This window comes from Capra hircus, chromosome 25 (assembly GCF_001704415.2).
Source record: "Capra hircus breed San Clemente chromosome 25, ASM170441v1, whole genome shotgun sequence".
Classification (NCBI taxonomy): domain Eukaryota; kingdom Metazoa; phylum Chordata; class Mammalia; order Artiodactyla; family Bovidae; genus Capra; species Capra hircus.
Window position 1 is genome coordinate 2,640,623 of NC_030832.1, and position 19,933 is coordinate 2,660,555.

Consider the following 19,933-nt stretch of genomic DNA (forward strand, 5'->3'; position numbering starts at 1 on the left):
TCCCCGGAAGGGCGTCACTTCTACTTCCGGTTGGAGTGCTGATCTTGGCGCCAGGCGGACAGCAGGAGAGGTAGAGTGGCTGGGTGGGCATAAGTGGTTCCAGGCCTGAGCCCCAGGACCCGCCTCTGAGTGGCGTGGAGCCGGCGGTTGTGCTCCACAGAGCGGCGGTTAGACGCTTGGCGGCTTGCGGTTGCACCCCGGGAAGAGGGAACGGCTTCCACGAAGCCAAGCTGTCTGAGGTAACCTGGAAGCGACTTCCCCTTCGGCGCCGGCTCCGGAGCCGCCGAGAGACGCCTGTCACTGCTCGCGGCCGCTGCAAGGCAGCTGGGGCCGTTTCGGAGCCTGTCGGCCAGACCACCCCGGGCGAGGCCCGACGTCAGGCTCCTGAGGCCGCTCTGCACCCTTGCGCGGGTGGCGCCCGGGCCCGCGCGGCTGAAACCCGCTCGGACACTGCCTGCAGGCCCAGTGCTCGCGGACGCGCCCCGAGTCGTGTCCACTTTCCCGCCTCCGCCGGCGTTTCTTTTACTGGCTGATGTGACCGCGGGAGAAACGAGAGTCCTCGCCTCAGAGATGAGCCTCTGTGATGCAAAAGTTCGTTAAGTGTCCCCCGTGCCCCCTGAGCCGAGTGGGCATAGAGAGCCGGCCTTTTGTAGGCGTCCGGCTTCCTGGGCAGAATTTCTGTGCCATTTCTGCTGGGTCACCTCAGGGAAATTGAGATACACGAGGCCTCGCTCAGAGGTCTAAATGACCCTTGGAAAAGCTGAAAGTAATCATCACCAACTCACATGCTCTCCTTTTTTATCTGCTTGACATTTGGATAAACATTTTGTGAACAAGGGTCACCTGTAATTTTTCCTAGATCAAAATACACGTATAAATCTTCTGTATAGTTTTCTTTACACATCTTGGAAAGAAATGCCAAGATGAATGTTTTCAGTTAGTTGGTTTCTTGTGGGGAGCCTTTTTTTTTTTTTTGCTTTACTTTGGGGAATATGAGATCTGAATTCTCTGAACAGGGATCAAACCCTTGCCCCCTGCACTGGAAGTGCGGTTTCTTAATCACTGGACCCACAGGAGACTCCCTTGGGAGATGCTTTTTTCAAGAAAATAAGGCTCCAATTTTCCTAATTACTTTCCTTCTACTCTGGTCTCATAGTTTCAGCTCTCCTGGCAGTAATCACAATGGAAAGTAGCACCTCAAATGGTCCAGGAAGTGAAGGTTTCCATCTCAAAAGGATGAAGGGTAATACAAGTGTACCCACTTACCAAAGACAGAAGACTAGGATGATATGTTGACATTTTAAGAGAAACTCAAGAATATTCTCCTAATCTTTCCTTGACATGGAGAGGATGGCATAAGAAGTGCATGAGTTAAATATTTGGATAATCCCAAAACTCGTGGGAGCCAGTGGGTACTAGGTTTTTCACCTGCTAACCTTTCCTGATTTTTTTTTTTTTTGGAGGAGAAGTGACTTATTGGAATTTGTCTTTAGTAAGCTGTCTGTGTTCAGTTGGTTAATAGAAAAGGAGCAAAACACAGTCCTGGCAGTTGATTTTTAAAGTTCATTTTTCTTATAATAAGTAGCAAGTAATGAAGTTCATGTGACAATATCTTACTGACATGAGCTTGTTTCTGCTCTCAGTGCCTTAGGAAGAAGATCCTTTTATTGATTTTATTCAAAACCAGATCGGGCCTCAGTTGTGAGAGGTAGCCACTGGTGGGGTGTCTAATACAGGAGCAGAATTGTTCCTGGAGAAGAATGATGACAGTAGATCTGAAGGTGACTGACTTCTTGAACCCTCAGATCAGAGCTCTTTGGGAGACCAAGGGACCTGTGGCAGAGAACGCCAGTCAGCATAAGAAACATGCCCCACAGACGGACAGTCTCAGTCCTGAGAGGTCTCACCAGCTTTTCCGGAACTTCCTCTATCATGAAGCAGCTGGACCCCGGGAGGTGGTTGACCAGCTTCAAGAATTATGTCGTCGGTGGCTGAGGCCAGATATCCATTCAAAAGAGCAGATCTTGGAACTTGTGGTGCTAGAGCAGTTCCTGACCATTCTGCCCGGGGACACCCGGACTCTCATAAAGAAGCACCATCCACAGAGCATCGAGGAGGCTGTGGTCCTCGTAGAACACTTGCAAAGGGAAACTGGCCAAACAAGGAATGGGGTGAGGAGAAAGATTCTTGATGTGCAGTGAGATAGAGTGAAGGTGGATATATTGGGGCAGTTAATTGGGAGAAAAAATGGATTAGGCCACTATTGTAGTGCTCCTTTAGCACTTGTGAAGCAGGACCTGAAAGCACAGACCTGCAGCCTTAGTCAGCCCATAGGATTCAGAGATCCTGGCAGAGACTTCCCTGGCCTTAGGGACAGAGTTGAGTTTTGCTCTTTTTGGAGCCAGGGTGTGTTGAGGGTAATGAGCCTCGTCTGGCTTGGCCAAGGAGATGGACCTTAAATTCTTAGAAACATACAAAAAGCACTAAGGAGCTGGAGAGTTCAGGGCAGATCAGAAAAGAAAGGACTCTGAGAGACCAAAAGAGAGCGAAGATATGACAGAGAAGGAAAAAAATCACAAACAACTAGGGGACGACTGCCCAGGAAGGGGAAAAAGTAGAAAGAACACAAAGAAAGATTTGAAATCCCAGCAGAGTAGCTGAGAGAAGAAAGACTCTGAGGGATAGTGTCCTCTACCATAGGCGAGAGCCTCCACTGCCCTCTCTCAGTGGTTGCTCCTGGCTCTGCTCTGAGTGGGGATCCAGGACGTGCCCTTGGGCAGGTGACAGCTCACCAGCTGGCCTCAGGCCCACTGTGAATACCTGGAGGGCACATTTTTTTTATCAAAATCATTTGGGGATAGGACAGAGCCATTACTCTTACCCGCTTTTTTCTCCGTTTCATCCCCATTGTCTGTGAGAATCTTCCCAGACTATGTGGAAAATCTGGTTGACAGGACAACTTTTAAATTCAATTCCTTAATCTTTTGAGAGAATTAGAAGACAGGAGACCACTAAGGCAAGGATCTAAGTTGGGAGAGAAAGCCTGTCAAGGCAGCACGAGAACAGGTGGCCTGTGCAAGCCTGTTAGTGGGCCGAACTGGGCTGAGTTCAGAGGGTGGGACTGCTGTCTTGGAGAGCTGGCAGTAACCACACCCTTTACTGGTTTTTCCCAATTTTCCCGAGTTTATGGATCTTTCTTGTGGAAAATTGGTGGCTGGTATCTCTAGGTCTTTGTGTCATTTCCTTCAGTGTCTCCCTCTTTCCCCACAGTCTGCACTCTGCTTTTTCTTCCCTCTCCCATCAAGCCCAAACCAAAAGTCAGTTCTGTGGTAACAAGTATGGGGGTTATTTCTAGGTTGCAGTCCAGGAGCTGGGAAAGGAGGCAGTGCTCTTGGGAGAAGCAGCAGAGGCCCCAGGCTTCCAGCTGAAGCCAGCAGAGTCCCAGCCAGTGGGCATGTCCCTGGAGGAAGAAGTTTGGAATATACAGCAGGGTCTACAAGAGCCACTGAGCAGGAATACCCACCAAGAACCTGAGCCCGTATGTGAGAGGGGTAAGGATCTTCATGTTACTTTTCTCCTGGAGGTGGGATATAATTTAAGCCAGAATGTGTGAGTACTTTCTGGTTACCCAGCCCTGTGGATCTACTAATGCAGCTACATTAGCAATTAGGATGCCCCCAGGTGGCGGGAGAATAGGTCAGGTGGGGTTGAGGGTGGAGTGTTGGCCTAAGATACAGAAATCTCCCAACTGCAGAACCCTGGTAGTAACACCAGCAATTGTTTTTAGAAAGGTAAAGATGGTCTGGCTCACCTCATCCTGAAAATACAGAAGAAATCTGAATCAGAATGGGTGGTTAGTGACAGAATGTTAATAACAGAATGTGTATACTACTGTGTACCAAGGAAAAAGTAATAAATGATTTAAAAACAATCTTCTACTGTACACTGGAGTCCTTGAATACTTCATTTGCAAATATGTTTAAACTTTCCCAAGGTGAACAATTTATGTCATCAGAGGAAAGTAATAAAAAGAGTTTTCTTTTGTTAATTTTGCTTGTGGAAACTGCGGCACAGCCTTGTAGAGGCTGGTAGATACTTGGTTCTCATTAACAAGGAGAAAGCCATTTCTGGGCACCACATGCTTATAAGGCATCTCATCAGTCCTGAAAAAATCGGGGTCTTCTGTCTTTTAGAACTGAATATAGTGTATTAGAAACATAAGCAAGAAATATTTACTGTGGCTCCATTTCACCCACAGTGGTGCCTGCTCACCGGATCCTAGCCTTTCCTGAGCAGACAGACACCAAAGACTGGACAGTGGCACCTGAGCTTGTCTTGCCTGAGTCCCAGGTGAGCTGTGCTTTCGAGATTCTTGGCCTACCTCTCCCTGCTGCCCATGACCCACCCTGCCCAGCAGATGCTCAGAGGACTTAACCCAGATTTTCTCAGGACTTTGGGCACCTGTTTGCTGATTCCTTGCCTACTTCCTTTCTACCATCTCACTTAAAATTAATTCATGTGCTGTTAGTTCCTTTAGTGACTGGCTTACCATGCAGTTCATGGCTCAGAAGGTTGGGCCGCTTTTGAAGGGGCAAGTACCTGGCTAAAGTCCATTCTCTTCTTTAGAGCTTGTTGACATTTGAAGAAGTGGCCATGTATTTTTCCCAGGAAGAATGGGAGTTACTGGATCCCACTCAGAAGGCCCTCTACAATGATGTAATGCAAGAAAACTATGAGACTGTCATCTCTCTAGGTAAAGTTTCTTTTTCCCCTTCCCTTTGCACAGCAGTGGACTAATCTGTCCTGTTTTGGGGGTACTGAGAATGCACCCTTGTGAGAGACTGTTCTAGTAGCTGACTGGTTCTCAGCTAGATGGTGTGGGCAGGGAAAAGTTACACCAGATCACCAGCAAGCTTTTAACACGTGTACATTCTCATTCCTTATCCTAAATCTTGATCCTTCTCTTTTTCCCTCAAAATTGCTCTTCTATTATCTTTCCTTCACCCATTATTTTAGGCTAGAAACTTGTGGTCATCCTTTGCACCAATCTATTCTAACCCTCATAGTACTAATGCATCACTAGCTCTCTTGGCTCCACTTTACCATGTGGCCTGAGTCCAACCAAGTCTCAGCTTCCTGTGCTTTAGCATTGTGGTGTAAGCAGTGGCAATCTCTAATAAGGTCCACCTCCATACTTGGCACCCCCTGCCAGCATTCCTCCCTGCCTGCAGTCTGTTCTCCACACAGCAGCCAGAATCCTATAAAAAACCAGTTCATATCAGAACATGGCTCGACGTCAAAGCCTTACCATGATTTTTCACACATTCAAAATAAATCCAAACTTCTTATAGAGGCACCCAAGAACCCCCAAGTTCTGGCCCCTCTTCACTTTCCTCCCATCTGCCACTCCTGCCCTGCTCAGTCCTTTTTAGCCACACTGGTCTTCTTGCTGTTTCTTGAACTCACCAAACTCATTCTGACCTTTGGATTTTCTGTACCTGGCACACTGGACTCAGTACTGCATTGTACAACACCTCTAATTTTTGTCCACCTCTGAAGAATTCATGTCATGTAAAGAAAAAAACAAGATTTCCTTTTCTTAACTTCACTCATGAAAATTGAAGAGTCAACTGGGAAACCTGTCTTAGGGGCTAGCAGATGCTTGTTTAAAATGAGATGGCTATTTCTCAGTACCATGTAACACTTGTAAAGTTTTATCTCAACTGAAAGAATCAGGATCTTCTATACTTTTGAATTAAGCCTAGGATGTTCAAAGATGGGAGGGAGAGAAATTTTCTTGTTCTTCCACAGCTGTGCCTGCTCACCAGCTCCTAGCCTTTCCTGAGCAGACAGATACCAGTGAGTGGACAGTGGCACCTGAGCTCATTCTGCCTGAGTCCCAGGTGAGCTGTGCTTTCCAGCTTCTTGGGGCTGCCTCTCCCTGCTGCCCATGACCTGCCCTGCCCAGCAGGTGCTCAGAGGTGTGTTAACCCAGATGTTCCCCCTGGGGAACTGAGTATTTCCTGGGCTGTTTGCTGATCCCTTGCCTACTCTCTACCATCTCGCTTTAAAATAATTCATGTCTTATTAGTTCCTTTAGTGACTGGCTTACCTTGTAGTTCATGGCTTAGAAGATTGGGCTGCTTCTGTAGTGGCAAGTACTGAGCTGAAGCCCATTCTCTTCTTTAGAGCTTGTTGACATTTGAAGAAGTGGCCATGTATTTTTCCCAGGAAGAATGGGAGTTACTGGATCCCACTCAGAAGGCCCTCTACAATGACGTAATGCAGGAAAACTATGAGACTGTCATCTCTCTAGGTAAAGTTTCTCCCCTTCACTTTGCATAGGAGTGGACTAAACTGTCCTGTTGTTGGCATACTGTGAGTGCACCCTTGTGAGAGTCTCTGTCTAGTAGCTGACTGGTTCTCAATAAGACGGTGTGGGCAGGGATCACCAGATCAACAGGGAGCTTCTCCCCAGTACACATTCCTTATACTGTTGGAATTCTTGCTCTCTTTTTCCACCTAATCTTGCCCTTACATCTTTCTCATCTCTGTAAAAGGCATCCCCATTCATCCACTTGCTCAGAGCAAGCAATGTCCGGTCATCCTTTACCTTGATCTTGCCATAAGGCCCCACTACGTCTAGCACTCTTGCTTCTGCCTCACAGTGTAGCCTGAGTGTCACATCTCAGCTTCTTGTGCTTGTAGCATCCTGGTCTCTGGTAGCAGCATCTCTATCGAGGTTCACCTCAGTACTTTCTTCCTGGCACCCACTGCCTGCCCTCTCACAGTCTGTTTCCTACATGGCAGCCAGAGTCTTTTAAAAACCTGGCCAGATCATGACATTTTCTGCTTCAAACCTTACAATAACTTCTCATAACGTTCAGAGTAAATCCAGGTTCCTTACCAAGACCCAGGACCCTCCAAGTTCTGGCCCTTCCTCATCAATCTGCTGTCGTCTCCTGCCACTTGTGCCCTTGCTCTGGACTCTAGTCACATTAACTCATCTTGTTTCATGGACTTAATGTGCTCATTTCTTCCTCCTTCCCTCTGCCTGGCCCACCTTTCTGCCTCATGACAAAATCCTCATTTTAGGGTTCTGCTCAGATGTTACTTTCTTAAGGAGATTTTTTATACAACTTTATATCTCAAGTAGCTTCACAGAAGCAGAATCTTAAAATGTTCTCTTACCCTCTCTTAGTTTTCTTCAAAATGTGTATCACTTCCTGACATTTTATTCGCTTGTCTGTTGATGTTAGATTGTTTCTCTCTGCACGAGAATATAAGCTTCATGAGATCAGGGGACTTGGTTTATTTAGCACTATGTCCCTGGCACATAGAGGGTGCCTGGTGCACCATAGCCACTCACTACGTATTTATGAGATGACTGAGTGATGAATACCTTCCATACTTGGCAGTAAGATTTTGACAAAGTCCACTAAGTAATTCTTGTCTGTTTCTTCCACCTGGATGTGAACCAGTGAGCTATGGGAGTGGTAGAAATCTTTCCTAGTCCAGTGTTTGGTGCTTGAGAACTAAATAAAAAGTTAGTTTTATTTAGTTATTTTATTTAACTTTTACTAAATAAAAGTAATGATGGCATGTATCATTTATGCCTGATGAGCCCACCCATGGACCTTTGCATTGACTTCCCTGAACCTGGACTTATCCAGTTTAAGTCTTCCTGTTTTTGAACTGTGGTGTTGGAGAAGACTTTTGAGAGTCCCTTGGACCCAAGGAGATCCAACCAGTCCATCCTAAAGGAGATCAGTCCTGGGTATTCATTGGAAGGACTGATGCTGAGGCTGAAACTCCAATACTTTGGCCACCTCATGCAAAGAGTTGACTCATTGGAAAAGACTCTGATGCTGGGAGGGATTGGGGGCAGGAGGAGAAGGAAACGATAGAGGATGAGATGGCTGGATGGCATCACCAACTCGATGGACATGAGCTTGGGTGAACTCCAGGAGTTGGTGATGGACAGGGAGGCCTGGCGTGCTGCGATTCATGGGGTCGCAAAGAGTTGGACACGACAGTGACTGAACTGAACTGAACTGAATAGTTAATAGGACTAGTGTGTGTATTTCTTGCAGCCTTTGCAGTTTGATTCTACCTTAGTAGAATGTGGGATATTCTTGGTAGCAGAAGATGGGGATCATGCACTGTATTCACATGCCCTATATCTTTTTCACTGGTCCAGCTCAGGTTTATTTCTCAGTCTCCGCTTTGCATATCCATCCACCAATGAAGTATGTTATAAACCTGATACGAGATTTGGTGTTGTGAACTATTCAAGCATCCTTTGCTGTTCCTGAAATAGTTTGAAATTAGTGAACTGTTGTTAAGTTACCAGTCTTTGACCTCAGTTTTTCTGTTTCACAGCATTATTTGTGCTCCCCAAACCTAAAGTCATCTCCTGTCTAGAGCAAGGAGAAGAGCCATGGGTTCAAAGACCCCTGGAGTTCAAGGACAGTTCTGAAGAGCTGCCTACAGGTAAGTAGACCATGGGAAGAAGGGAAATGTGCCATGATAGGAATCTTTGTAAGGATTTCAAATTTTACAGTTCTGCTTATCTATTTTTTTAAAAACTAGTGTTTGTCCAGTTTTTCTCTTCATTTACTGTGGCTTACTTGCTCTGACATATAGTAAGCTGTTTCTCGCATTTATTCCAGCAGGGCTGAAGCTTAAAAATGACACTGAAAATATTCAGTCTCTATGTCTTTCTGATGTGGAAATACAAGCACCAGTAGCTATAGCATCAAGAAAGGCCAGATTGAAATTTCCCCAGAAAACAATTGGCAAAGAAAATCATGGTGATGTGCATAGGGTGGGGAAATTGCACCGAGATTTTCCGGTGAAGAAAAAAAAGAAACTTTCAACCTGGAAACAAGAGCTGCTGAAACTTATGGATCTTCAGAAGAAAGAACGTGCAGCAGAGAGGCCTTTTAAGTGCCAGGAATGTGGGAAAAGCTTCAGAGTTAGCTCTGACCTCATTAAGCACCAGAGAGTTCACACAGAAGAGAAACCATATAAATGTCAACAATGTGATAAGAGGTTTAGGTGGAGCTCAGATCTTAATAAGCACTTAACAACACACCAAGGAATAAAACCATATAAATGCTCATGGTGTGGGAAAGGCTTCAGTCAAAAGACAAATCTCCACACACACCAAAGAACTCACACTGGAGAGAAGCCCTTTACTTGTCATGAATGTGGGAAAAAATTCAATCAAAATTGCCACCTTATTAAACATCGGAGAACTCACACAGGTGAGCAGCCTTACACCTGTAGCACGTGCAGGAGAAACTTCAGCAGACGCTCAAGCCTTCTTAGACACCAGAAACTCCACCAGTAAAGGGAAGTTTGTTCAGTGTCCTCAGTCTAAAGAAATTTATCAAGTGGAGCTTGACTTTAAAGTTAAGAAAAATACAAAATTATGAAGCATGAAGAATTTTTCATCAGGAAACTTTGAGATATAAACATGTTTCATAGAAGGAATCAAGGTTCAGTCTTCAAAAGATTTGTTAGTAGTTGCACTACTTGCTGTTTTTACTAAAAGCTTCCAGGGAATTCCTTAGCAGGAGAGGTGTTCTAAGAACATTCTGAGTAAAGCAAAAAGCTGTTTGGGGCTTGTATATAGCAAAACAGCAAATTCAGCTTTGCATAGCAGATACAGCTATGAAATAATCTTCTTTGGCCACAGAGGTAAATATTGTTGGTTTGCATTAATTTTCCAAGGCACTCAAACTTAATATGATGGAAACATTTGTATTATAGCATGATCTTCCAAAACGAAAAGCAATAATATGCATGTTAAGTTGCATACCATTGTCTTCCAGGTTTGCCAGTTTCCATAATCTCATGGGCAGAAATGAATTCTAATGTAAAACTTTTGAAGAACCAAATTGTATTTTCTTAACTGTCCCATCATTGGGTGTTATTCACAAATTTGGACATTGAGCACCTTGTTTAACTTTTTAGCAAATTCAGCTCTTGAATCCTATTAGTACAGTTTTTACTCAGATGAAATATTTTCTTCAGCAATATCAATTCTGTCTAGATGAAGTAATCACTATTTTATGCCTCTCTGCCTGTGAATTAATCACTATTATGCCTCTTAAAAAGGGAGAGCACCTCTAAGAAGGAGATAAAATGGAAACCGGTTGGAATCTTTAGTCATGTAAAGAAGAACTTTTTGCAGTAAAAGAAACTAGACTCTTTATATCACAATATCAATAGGATAAAACAGCCATGAAAATGAGCACTTTTTTCCAAGGTCTAAATGGAAATTAATGGGAATTCAGGATCATCTTCTCAGGTTTTTATCTGTTTGCATTTTAATTTGGTTTTTGTTTCTTGTTAAGAACAAGGAGAAAGTTACATTTGTGTGGGAACTAGAGTGTTTTCTGCACCAGGATCTTGTGGCTCCCTGGGCATGTTATTCTGGGAATCCAGTGAGCTGGAGACCAAGTTCCCAAAAGGGGAACTAATGCTGGGTGGCAGGCAAGGATGAACAAATGCACCTCTACATTGGTTAACTTACACTGTAACTGTTAAGCAGGCAAGGGCATCCTACTTCTGTTTTCTCCATCCTTACAGGTAACAGCCTTAGGTTAGGAATTTGATAGACTGCTAGAAATCTCCTGAGGTTGTGAGTTTTCTTGTAACTCCCCCTTTTATCTGCTCAATGATGCAGGTATGTTCCTGGTAGAGCATTTAGGTGTAATCAGGAAGGAGTTAAATTCTCTCTCTCAAATCTCTGACTTTATAAAGTAAGGAAATTAGGCTTAAAGAGATCCAGAGGCTTGTTACAACCACATAGTTAGTGGGTCTGTGAGCTGTCACTTAGCTGCATCAGTCAGGCCTGAAGGCAGGATCAGCAGGACTGATCTATATGTTGTTCTGGTCCAGCCAGCCTGGATGATATTGTTCCTAGCTAGTAAAACATGCCTGTTTCTTGATTGGTTACTGACACATTCTTAAATCTCCATTTTCTCTGTGAAATAGAGATAATGCTTAACTCAGGGTTCTCTGGGGATTAGAGGGATTGATGAAGGAAAAGCACCTGATAATCTGACTGATAGTGGGGTCTCAGACACTGTGCGCATCCTTCTCTTTCCTCTGATCCACAGTGGTGTGTTGGGTAGACTGACCACATTGAAGGAGCAGATCCATTTGTGGCTGTTGCAGCTTCTTCCAGGAGCTGAGCACTTACTGTGGTGGTGGTTTGCTCAGTTGATTTGTTCCTTGGCTTCAGTGCTTTATGGTGTAAGCCACCTGACCTGTTGATGTGTCTTTCTCAGCAGAATTTCATTATCTTCCCTAAGATGAACTCTAGCAAGTATTATTTCCTAAGTGCAGGTAGCTTTGCAGCTCTGGTCTGTATGGATCTTATTGAACATCCTTGGTCTTAAACCCCTGGGACTCTTGTCTCTTCTCCCAGTATATACAAGTTTGGATTTCTTGCTGGTGCTACATTCATTCATTCAAGTTAATGAAATCCTGTTATGCGCCCAGGTACTCTTCTAAAGTAAGGATACAGTAGTGGACAAGGATACAAAATGCATATCCTCATGGACCTTGTATCCTAGTGAACAAAAAGAAGGGACTGGTTAGCTGTTTTTGTTTCTTGCAGTTAGGGTCCAGAGAGTTTTGAGCAGTGGGTTGTGTGCAGAGGTCTCACTTCTTGGCTGAAACATTTATTTGTTGGTGCAGGACCCTAATGCTGTCTTTTCCTGCCTCAGCCATGTAAGCTTATAGAGAGAGGAGACAAAATTCAGAACAGTCTGGAATGCCGAGCACCCAACATTGGGGAGCAGTACCTGTTCTGGAGAGTTCCCTAGACCTGTAATGGACTTTGTAGGAAGGATTAATAAACTTTTGTTGTGTTAAAACACTGGGATGTTGGTGCTGTGTGCTTCTGCAGCATAACCTGGCCTGTCTTGTTGGAAACATTAGAACAGATCCAGCACTTGCTGGATGGCACATGTAACCCAGTAGGTTTGACAGTCTTCTTGAAACAGGAGAAATGTGAGCCTTAGAATGAAGCCAGCACCACAGCAGACAGCGCAGGGTGATAAATACTCAGGTTTTAGAGACACCATTGAGCTGTAGGATCAAGCATCACCTGATACCTAGAATTGCACTGGACTTTTCAGCTACATAAATCTATACATTTCTTATTATTTAAGCCAGTGTGATTGGCATTTCTGTTCATTGTAACTGAAATAATTCTAATATAGAGAGCAATAACTGATTTAAGATAATATATGTAGGAGAGGAACAGTGTTCTTATATATATACTTATTTAATTCTTTCATTATGAAATTTATCAAAATATCTAAAGTAGAGAAAATAATATGACCCTTATATAGGCTTTAACAATTTTGCCAGTTTTTACATTTACCTACTCCAGTGTTTTGTTTTTATTTTGTTTGGGATGGGTGTGTTTTGGAATATTTGAATATTTGGAATATTTCGTTTTAGAATATTTGAAGCCAATCTCAGACATTATGACATTTCATGCATAAACAGTTTCTTTGTTAGAGATAAAGAATCCTAGATAGTCTCTGCCCTAATCCGTCTATGAGAAAGAATTCCCAGTCAACAGAGGCTGTCTCCACATGGCACAGGCTTAACTGAGAACATGGGAGCTGTCTTTTCTTCCCTCAGAGGGCTACCAGAACTTGACCAACAGCTTCTCAATATGACTCTCTAAGAGGACCCTCTTGGTCTCCTCCACACCCCACGGTATTCATTTATGAGAACCAACAGGCAGCCCTAATGCCTCATAATTATAAGGGTGGTCCACAAGGAATCCTAGATTCCTGTAGTGATCACTTGAGCAACTTATTAAAAATTGAAACTTCATGATCAACTGCTAACTTTTAACAAGCCCCAGTGATTTACTCATTAAGAGTTCAGTAGTAATAGTTAATTGTTGGTTTCCTAGAAGCCATCAAAGAACAAAATAATTGTAATTACTCTTTAACATTTTCATATGGGACATTTACCCTGAAGCTCAAAAAGTGCCCTCATTTACCTACTTTTCATTGGTGTTCTTTTTTTCTTGAAATAATGTGTAAATGAATACTAAAAATACTATAGTAAAAATGCTTTTTACTATAATTTGTAATCTACTTCCTTCTAAGCATTCCTGTTTGATTGTATTTTTTACAATTAGCATTTAACCATAACATTTCAATAACTGCTAAGATGAAAAATGAAGTGGATATTTAATATTCCTATTCTAGTTTCCTCCTTATTTGGTACGATACATTCTCTTAATGAAGTTTCTCTCCTTTTTCTGTGGTTGGTGTCCACTTGTTCCCTTGATCCCCTTTCTGTTGTTCTAAGGTTGTTATTCTGTGCTTCAGCAGTCAGTGTTCTAATAGTCAAGAAGTGTGGTGCAAACTACTTTGACAGATGCCTTCATGGCCAGTTCAGCTTACCTTACTTTATAACTATTGACTTAATCAACAAAGTGTTCTTTGCAACCAGTCCTGGTGCCATAAGCTAGGATTTATCACCTTTAATTCCCAAATTGATGTATTAACCGTGCTGCCAAAAACTAGTTCTGTCTTTATCTCTGCCTGTGGATGTTTGCTCCCTAAAACTGTTGGAGAGATATGTACTGTGAATGTTCATTTATTCATTCAACATCAGATATTGATATAGAGCACTTATGTGCCAGGAGCACTGTTTTAGGTGCTGAGATTTTATGTTTATGAACATTTTTGGTTTTGCATTTTTGCTTCTAAAGAATGCTGGATTGGGGATAAAGTGGGCATTCTTTAGGCTCCTTCTCCATGGTTTAAACAACTTGTATAATATTTGTTGTATTCATTTGTTTGGCACTTTGGCTTTCCATGGTCAGTTTCCCACTCTCCCTTACCTTCTAGACCAACCACAGCTTCCCGAAAACAGAATAGGAAAAACACAACTCTACTGTCTTACATACCTTAATGTTTTGTTAGTTTTTTTTAATGTGGTTGGGTTGATTTAAGCTCTTTACATTTTGAGAGTGAATTTGCACAATTTGGAGAGCATCTCCAATAATTTTTAAGAAAATATTATAAGTAGAGACATAATTAGAGCATTAGAGCAGAAATAAGAAATCTAGATACATTCTCAGTAAGTCATGAAGACAGAAAGCCAACTCCTATGAAAAGTTGGGCACTTTAGTATATCACCAATTATATCCTACTTGCCAAAAGAGTATTTTTAAAGCTTGTGTCAAGTTTTTATAACTACAAACCCCCAAATGATGAGAAACATCATCTCAGGAAGCATTACTTGACACTAAAGAAACTCAGTGGTAGAGAGATTATTATTGAAGAATTTGAGTAGACATTTCTCACAATAAGATATACAACTGGCCAGTCAGCATATAAACAGGCATTCAAAATCATTAGCCTTCAGGGAAATTCAAATCAAAATCACACTGAGTGAGTTCCCTGGCAATTCAGTGGTTAAGGCTCTGTGCTGTCACTACCAAGGGCCCAGGTTTGATCCCTAATTGGGAAAATAAAATCTCACAGTTCACCAAAGAAACAGAAAAACATTGAGATACCACTTAACCTCCCCTAATATGGCTATAATCAAGATTAATACATGTTATCAAGGATGTGAAGAAATTAGAACCCTCATACACTGCTTGTGGAAATTTAAATTGTACAGCCATTGAAGAAAACATTTGACCAGTAACTTCAAAAGTTAAACATAGAATTTCCATTTGTCCCAGCAATACAGCTGTTAAGCATTGTATATACCCAAGAGAAATGAAATCTTATGTCCACAAAAAACCTTATATATGAATATACATAGCAGCATTATTCACAGTAGCCCTGAAGTAGAAAGGGCCCCTAAATCTACCAACTGATAAATGGATAAAAAATGTTATAGTTGTACAATGGGATATTATTAGCAATATAAGAATAATGGAAATATGATACATGCTATAACATGGATGAATGTTGAAAACATGCTAAGTGAAAGTAGTTAGACATAAAAGTTCACATGTACTACATATCAAGAATAGACAAATCTTTAGAGAGCAAAAGTGAATTAGTATTTTCCAGGAACTGGAAGCTGCAGGGGGTCGAGTTTGCTAAAGATACGGGGCTTTTTCAGGGGATGATGAAAATGTTCTGAAATTAGTGATGATGAAATGTAAATATACTAATAAACTGATGAATTAAATACTTCAAATTGTGAATTTTATTATGTACCTTATATCACAATTTAAAAAGTGACAAGGGATGTAAGTATGTATCATAATGCTGTTTTGATCTGCATTTCCTTAATGACAAGTATACTTCCAGTATTAATACTAGCAGGTGGGACAGGGAAGAAGATTGTGGACAACAAAAAAAGGAAAATAAAATATAGCCTTTGAAAAGAAGTAAACTAATTTATGAAGATTTTCAGAGGCAGGGCTTAGGTGTCAGAGTGGAGAACCAGTAATATAGGAAAGAAAGAATATTGTATGTATAAAGATTGGAAAAGCACTAGAAAAACTAATAGTATTAGGGTTCCAGCTCTGGGTAAGTTGAAATAAGCATGCTTCACCTTTTTTCTCACGTAGACAACAACCCTAAAATCTGGGTAAACTGCATGGAGCAGCTATTTGAGAACTTTATTAATCGCAGGTGAATTGTAGAACAACAGTAGAATTCAAAGCATCACAGAACTGATAGTGAATTTACAATTTATGTTCTCTGATATTCCTTTACCTCAGATTAGCACAACTAGCAACCTGGAAATGAACACTAGTAACATGGAGACAAAAATACAACATTTATTTATGACAAACTCAGGGAACTAGGAAAAGAATGGAACTTCTTCAACCTATAAAAGAGCATCTATTTTTATAATTAATTTTCCCACAGCTTATGGGATCCCAGTTTCCTGGTCAGGGATTAGACCCATGGCACTGAAAGCACCAAATCCTAATCACTACGTCACCAGGGAACTCCCAAAGAGTATCTACTTTTTAAAAACCCATTGTAAGCACCCGGCCCCTGTACGCTGAGACTGCGGAGATGCGCTGAGGAGCGGAGGTGGGCGTGCAAAGCCGCTTCGCCCCTCATAGTCCGGAGCCCGGCCAGGCCCTGCTGCAGGGAATATGTACTTTTCCATTCCTGAAACCGAGTCACGCAGCGGGGAGGGGGGCGGCTCAGCCAACGTGGTTTATAACATTCACGTGAATGGAGTCCTGCACTGTTGGGTGCGCAACACCCAGCTCCTGGGGCTGCTCGAGCAGCTTCGGAAGGAATATGGGGCCAGTGTGCTTCCTGCATTTTCCCCAAAGAAGCTTTTGGCTTTGACACCGGCTGAGGTGAAACAGGAGAGAGCAGTTAGAGAAGTATATGCAAGCTGTTCGGGAAGACCCATTGCTTGGGAGCAGTGAGACCTTCAGTAGTTTCCTGCATCAGGCACAGCAGGAGATACAACACGTCCTCACAGAAGAGATCTCTTTGGAAATGCTGCTCGGCAACGGGCAGAAAGTTCTGGTCAACATGCTAACTTCAGATCAGACTGAATATGTCCTGGAGGGTGTGGCTGCAAAGCTGGATATTCCAGATGACTTGATCGGCTACTTCAGTCTCTTTCTAGTTCGAGAAAAATAGGATGGAGACTTTTTGTTGGTACGGAAGTTGCAAGAGTTTGAGTTGCCTTATGTGTCTGTTACCAGTCTTCAAAGTCAAGAGTATAAGACTGTGCTAAGGAAGAGTTATTTGGACTCTACCTATGATGACAATGTCATGGAGAACCGGGCTGGCCTGAACCTGCTTTATGCTCAGACGGTAGCAGACATTAAGCATGTGTGGATCCTGGTCGCCAAGGAACAGTAGTAGCTCAAATCACTGCAGGAGGTCTCCAAGAAGGAGTTCCTGCTGCTGGCCCAGACACTGCGGCACTATGGCTACTTGTGCTTCAATGCCTGTATGGCTGACTTACCAGAGGACTGTCCGTCTGGTGGTGGTGAGCGCAGGCAACAGTGAGGCTCCGCCTGCCTGGCCAGCAACTCCGTGAAGTCTCCTTCCCGGTCACCCGCATGCGATGCTGGTAGGTCACCTCCTCTGTGCCACTGCCCAACCGAGGCACAAGCAGCCTCGGCCAGGGTGAGGTGCGCCTGGAATTGGCTTTTGAATACCTCATGAGCAACGACCAGCTACAGTGGGTCACCATCACCAGCCCCCAGGCTATCATGATGAGTATCTGCTTGCAGTCCATGGTAGATGAACTGATGGTGAAGCAATCTGGCGACAGTATCAGGAAGATGCTGCACCGGCGGGTGGGGGGCACCCTGAGATGCTCAGCCAGCCAGCAAGCCGTGAAGTCCCCACCGCTGCTTGAGTCACCAGATGCCACCCGGGAGTCCATGGTCAAACTCTCAAACAAGCTGAGTGCTGTGAGCCTGCAGGTGATTGGCACTCCCGGTACAGATGCCAGTGCCAGTGCTGTCCATGGCAGTTTCGCCTTCAAGGGCATTGGAGACGAGTACTTGTGATCTCCAGCGCTCGGATGTCTGCCCTTTGCCCTGGGGGAATGTTCAGAAACTAGCCCTGTGCCTGTATCCCACCCTGCCTCCCAAACGGAGTATTTTCCTTTGTCTTGTCCCCTTTTCTCTTCTCGGCCAGGGGCCTCCTAACCCACCTCTTTTTCCCCCTCTCTCCCCCATCCTAGGGCTGGCTACACAAAGGATCACCTAGAGCCGGCCCTCAATGCCAAATTAGCATGTAGTATTTTGCACAAAGTCCACGGGACCATGGCTACCTGCCTGGGAAGGAACTACAGTTCCCTCCAGGCTGCTCCTGGCTTCTAGGGGCCATGAGCCAAGGGGATGGGCAGAAGTCTGTGTATGGTCTGGCCCAGCTCCCCATCATTAAATTCAGCCTGATTGCTGCCTAAAACAAACAAACAAACAAAACCTATTGTACATATCACACTTAATTGTCAGAGACTGAATGCTTTCCCTCTGAGATAAGGAACAAAACAAGAATACCCACTCCTGTCACTCCTGTTTAGCATTGTACTGGAAGGCTTGGCCAGTCCAATCAAGAAAGAAAAGGAAATATAAAACAGCCAGATTGGAAAGGAAAAACAAAACGCTCTTATTCACAGGTGACATGATTGTCAATGTAGAAAATCCTAAGACCCTACCAGAGTTTCTGGAGTAAGTACATTTCGTTAGATCACATGATGCAAAGTCAACAAATTCTCTTTCTATACACTGGAATTAATATAGTTTACAATAGCTTCAAAAAATTAAATAGTTATAAACCTAGTGAAACATGAAGTCAAACAAGTCCTAAATAAATGGGAGGAATTAACCATGTTCATCTGTTTTGATCTTTACAGTGTTCCTGTTTACTGTATTCATTTTATAGATGATGAAACAAAGCGTGAGAGAGATCCACTGGCTACCACAGCTAATTATTTGCAGACAACAACAAGGTACCCAAGTGTCTAGGTTTCTGACGTTCTAGGATATCTTCCTGCATTTATTTATTTAACTAGCTGAGCAGGGTCTTAGTTGCTGCACGTGAACTCTAAGTTTCAGCACGTGGGATCTTTTAGTTGCGGCGTGTGGGATCTAGCTCTCCTGCCAAGGGTCGAACCCCACACTCCCTGCATTGGGAGCGCAGAGTCTTTAGCCACTGGACCACCAGGGAATTCCCTGCCTCCCTATTTAGACAGCAGGGTAACTGGATGGCTATATTGACAGGAAAGAGGTGGGTGGGGGAGAAAGGGACAGAATTGTGTTTGATTATGGGAAGAAGTGAAGGAAGAGCAGTGACTCTCGGTAGTAGTAGTACTACTGTGACTGTCGTCTGTAAACGGAGGGAGAACAGGTGCTACAAGGACCCTTCAAAATAAGAGAAGGGGAAGCGCCCAGTCAAACTGAAAGGTAGTAACCAATAGGAGGGAGTAACAAATAAGCGGTTTAAATAGGTTATGACGCAACGAGGATCCCGTCTTCTCATTGGGTAAAACTGCTGTCGATTAGCGAAGGGGCGGAGCCAGACGGGGAGGGCGAGGCGTGTTCCATGGCGCTGGTTTCCGGCTTAGTCTTTGCGCATGCGCCATACCTTCTGTAAAAGGTCGCGGCTTGCACGGTGGCAGCTTCCGGCCGCGCTCTGGGGAAAACAGCCTGGTGCTTGACTGACTGGGTTGAGGGCAGTTTTTCCGGTGGGGAGACTCTGCGGCTCCGTCCTCTCTGAGGCTGTAGTAGTGTCTCGGATCCTTGAACGGAAAGACACTCAGTGGCCATGAGCTACAACCTCCTCTGTTTGGAGAGGCCTGGGAACGCGGAAGCCTGGTGTGTGGGCCCTTTCGCCCTTCGCCCTGTCCCTCACTTTCCTCGTGAAGTCGCCTTTGAAAGGCCCTGAGCCTCTTGTTCTTGTGATTTACGCGAATAAAGCACTGGTTCACCAAGGCCTTATGGCACTCATGTGCTGGGCAGGGGGGACATAAAGACAGTTCAAAACTCCTTGTCTTCAGAGAGCGTCCAGACTATGGAGTAGATTACCCCGCAGAAACAAATTCTGGTGTTAAGGTGGGTAATGTAGTTGAGCAAGGGCTGTGTACCTGTGGCGCAGAAAGCCAAACTGACCGCAGGTGTTGCATAATAGAGGCGGGGCGCGCAAGACAACAAACACCTGTCCGGCCCCCAATATTAATAATGCTAAAGTTCAGAAATCCCACCTTAGAGCCACAGGAGTGAAAACGAAAGGGAGACCAATCTCAGGGACATCTCAGCCGAAACCAATTTTCATCTTCGTTTGTACTCTTAATAATGCTTAAGTATTGGACACCCAGTCAGTAAACCAGGTGTGAAGACCTTAGTCGTCTTTGTCTTTTTTCACCCATTTATTCATTTGCCAAATGTTTATTTTAGGACTGGACACTTCTTGAGGTGCTGCGA

At 43.8% G+C, this 19,933-nt stretch overlaps 1 protein-coding gene and 1 pseudogene across 3 annotated transcripts; both read left to right on the plus strand.

The window, feature by feature from the left end:
* On the plus strand, positions 6-15,210 carry LOC102178413 (zinc finger protein 75A). Of its 3 annotated transcripts, XM_018040116.1 has the most exons (8): positions 6-2,171; positions 3,356-3,551; positions 4,259-4,350; positions 4,627-4,753; positions 5,812-5,903; positions 6,190-6,316; positions 8,383-8,493; positions 8,676-15,210. In XM_018040116.1, the coding sequence occupies exons 1-8, from the start codon at positions 1,761-1,763 to the stop codon at positions 9,353-9,355; spliced, it is 1,836 nt and encodes a 611-aa protein (XP_017895605.1). In that variant the 5' UTR covers positions 6-1,760; the 3' UTR covers positions 9,356-15,210. The 3 variants fall into 3 exon arrangements, with proteins under 3 accessions (XP_017895605.1, XP_017895607.1, XP_017895606.1); XM_018040118.1 differs by lacking the exons at positions 5,812-5,903; positions 6,190-6,316 and having other exon boundaries at positions 6-239; positions 1,644-2,171; XM_018040117.1 differs by lacking the exons at positions 5,812-5,903; positions 6,190-6,316.
* LOC102181182 lies at positions 16,127-17,515 on the plus strand (annotated as a pseudogene).

Bases quoted from the DNA above. Each gene is read 5' to 3' on its own strand.
- LOC102178413 (XM_018040116.1), top strand. From the start codon at position 1,761: ATGATGACAGTAGATCTGAAGGTGACTGACTTCTTGAACCCTCAGATC. The intron at 2,172-3,355 runs GTGAGGAGAAAG...GGTTATTTCTAG, and splicing joins CTGGCCAAACAAGGAATGGG to GTTGCAGTCCAGGAGCTGGG. The intron at 8,494-8,675 runs GTAAGTAGACCA...TTATTCCAGCAG, and splicing joins TTCTGAAGAGCTGCCTACAG to GGCTGAAGCTTAAAAATGAC.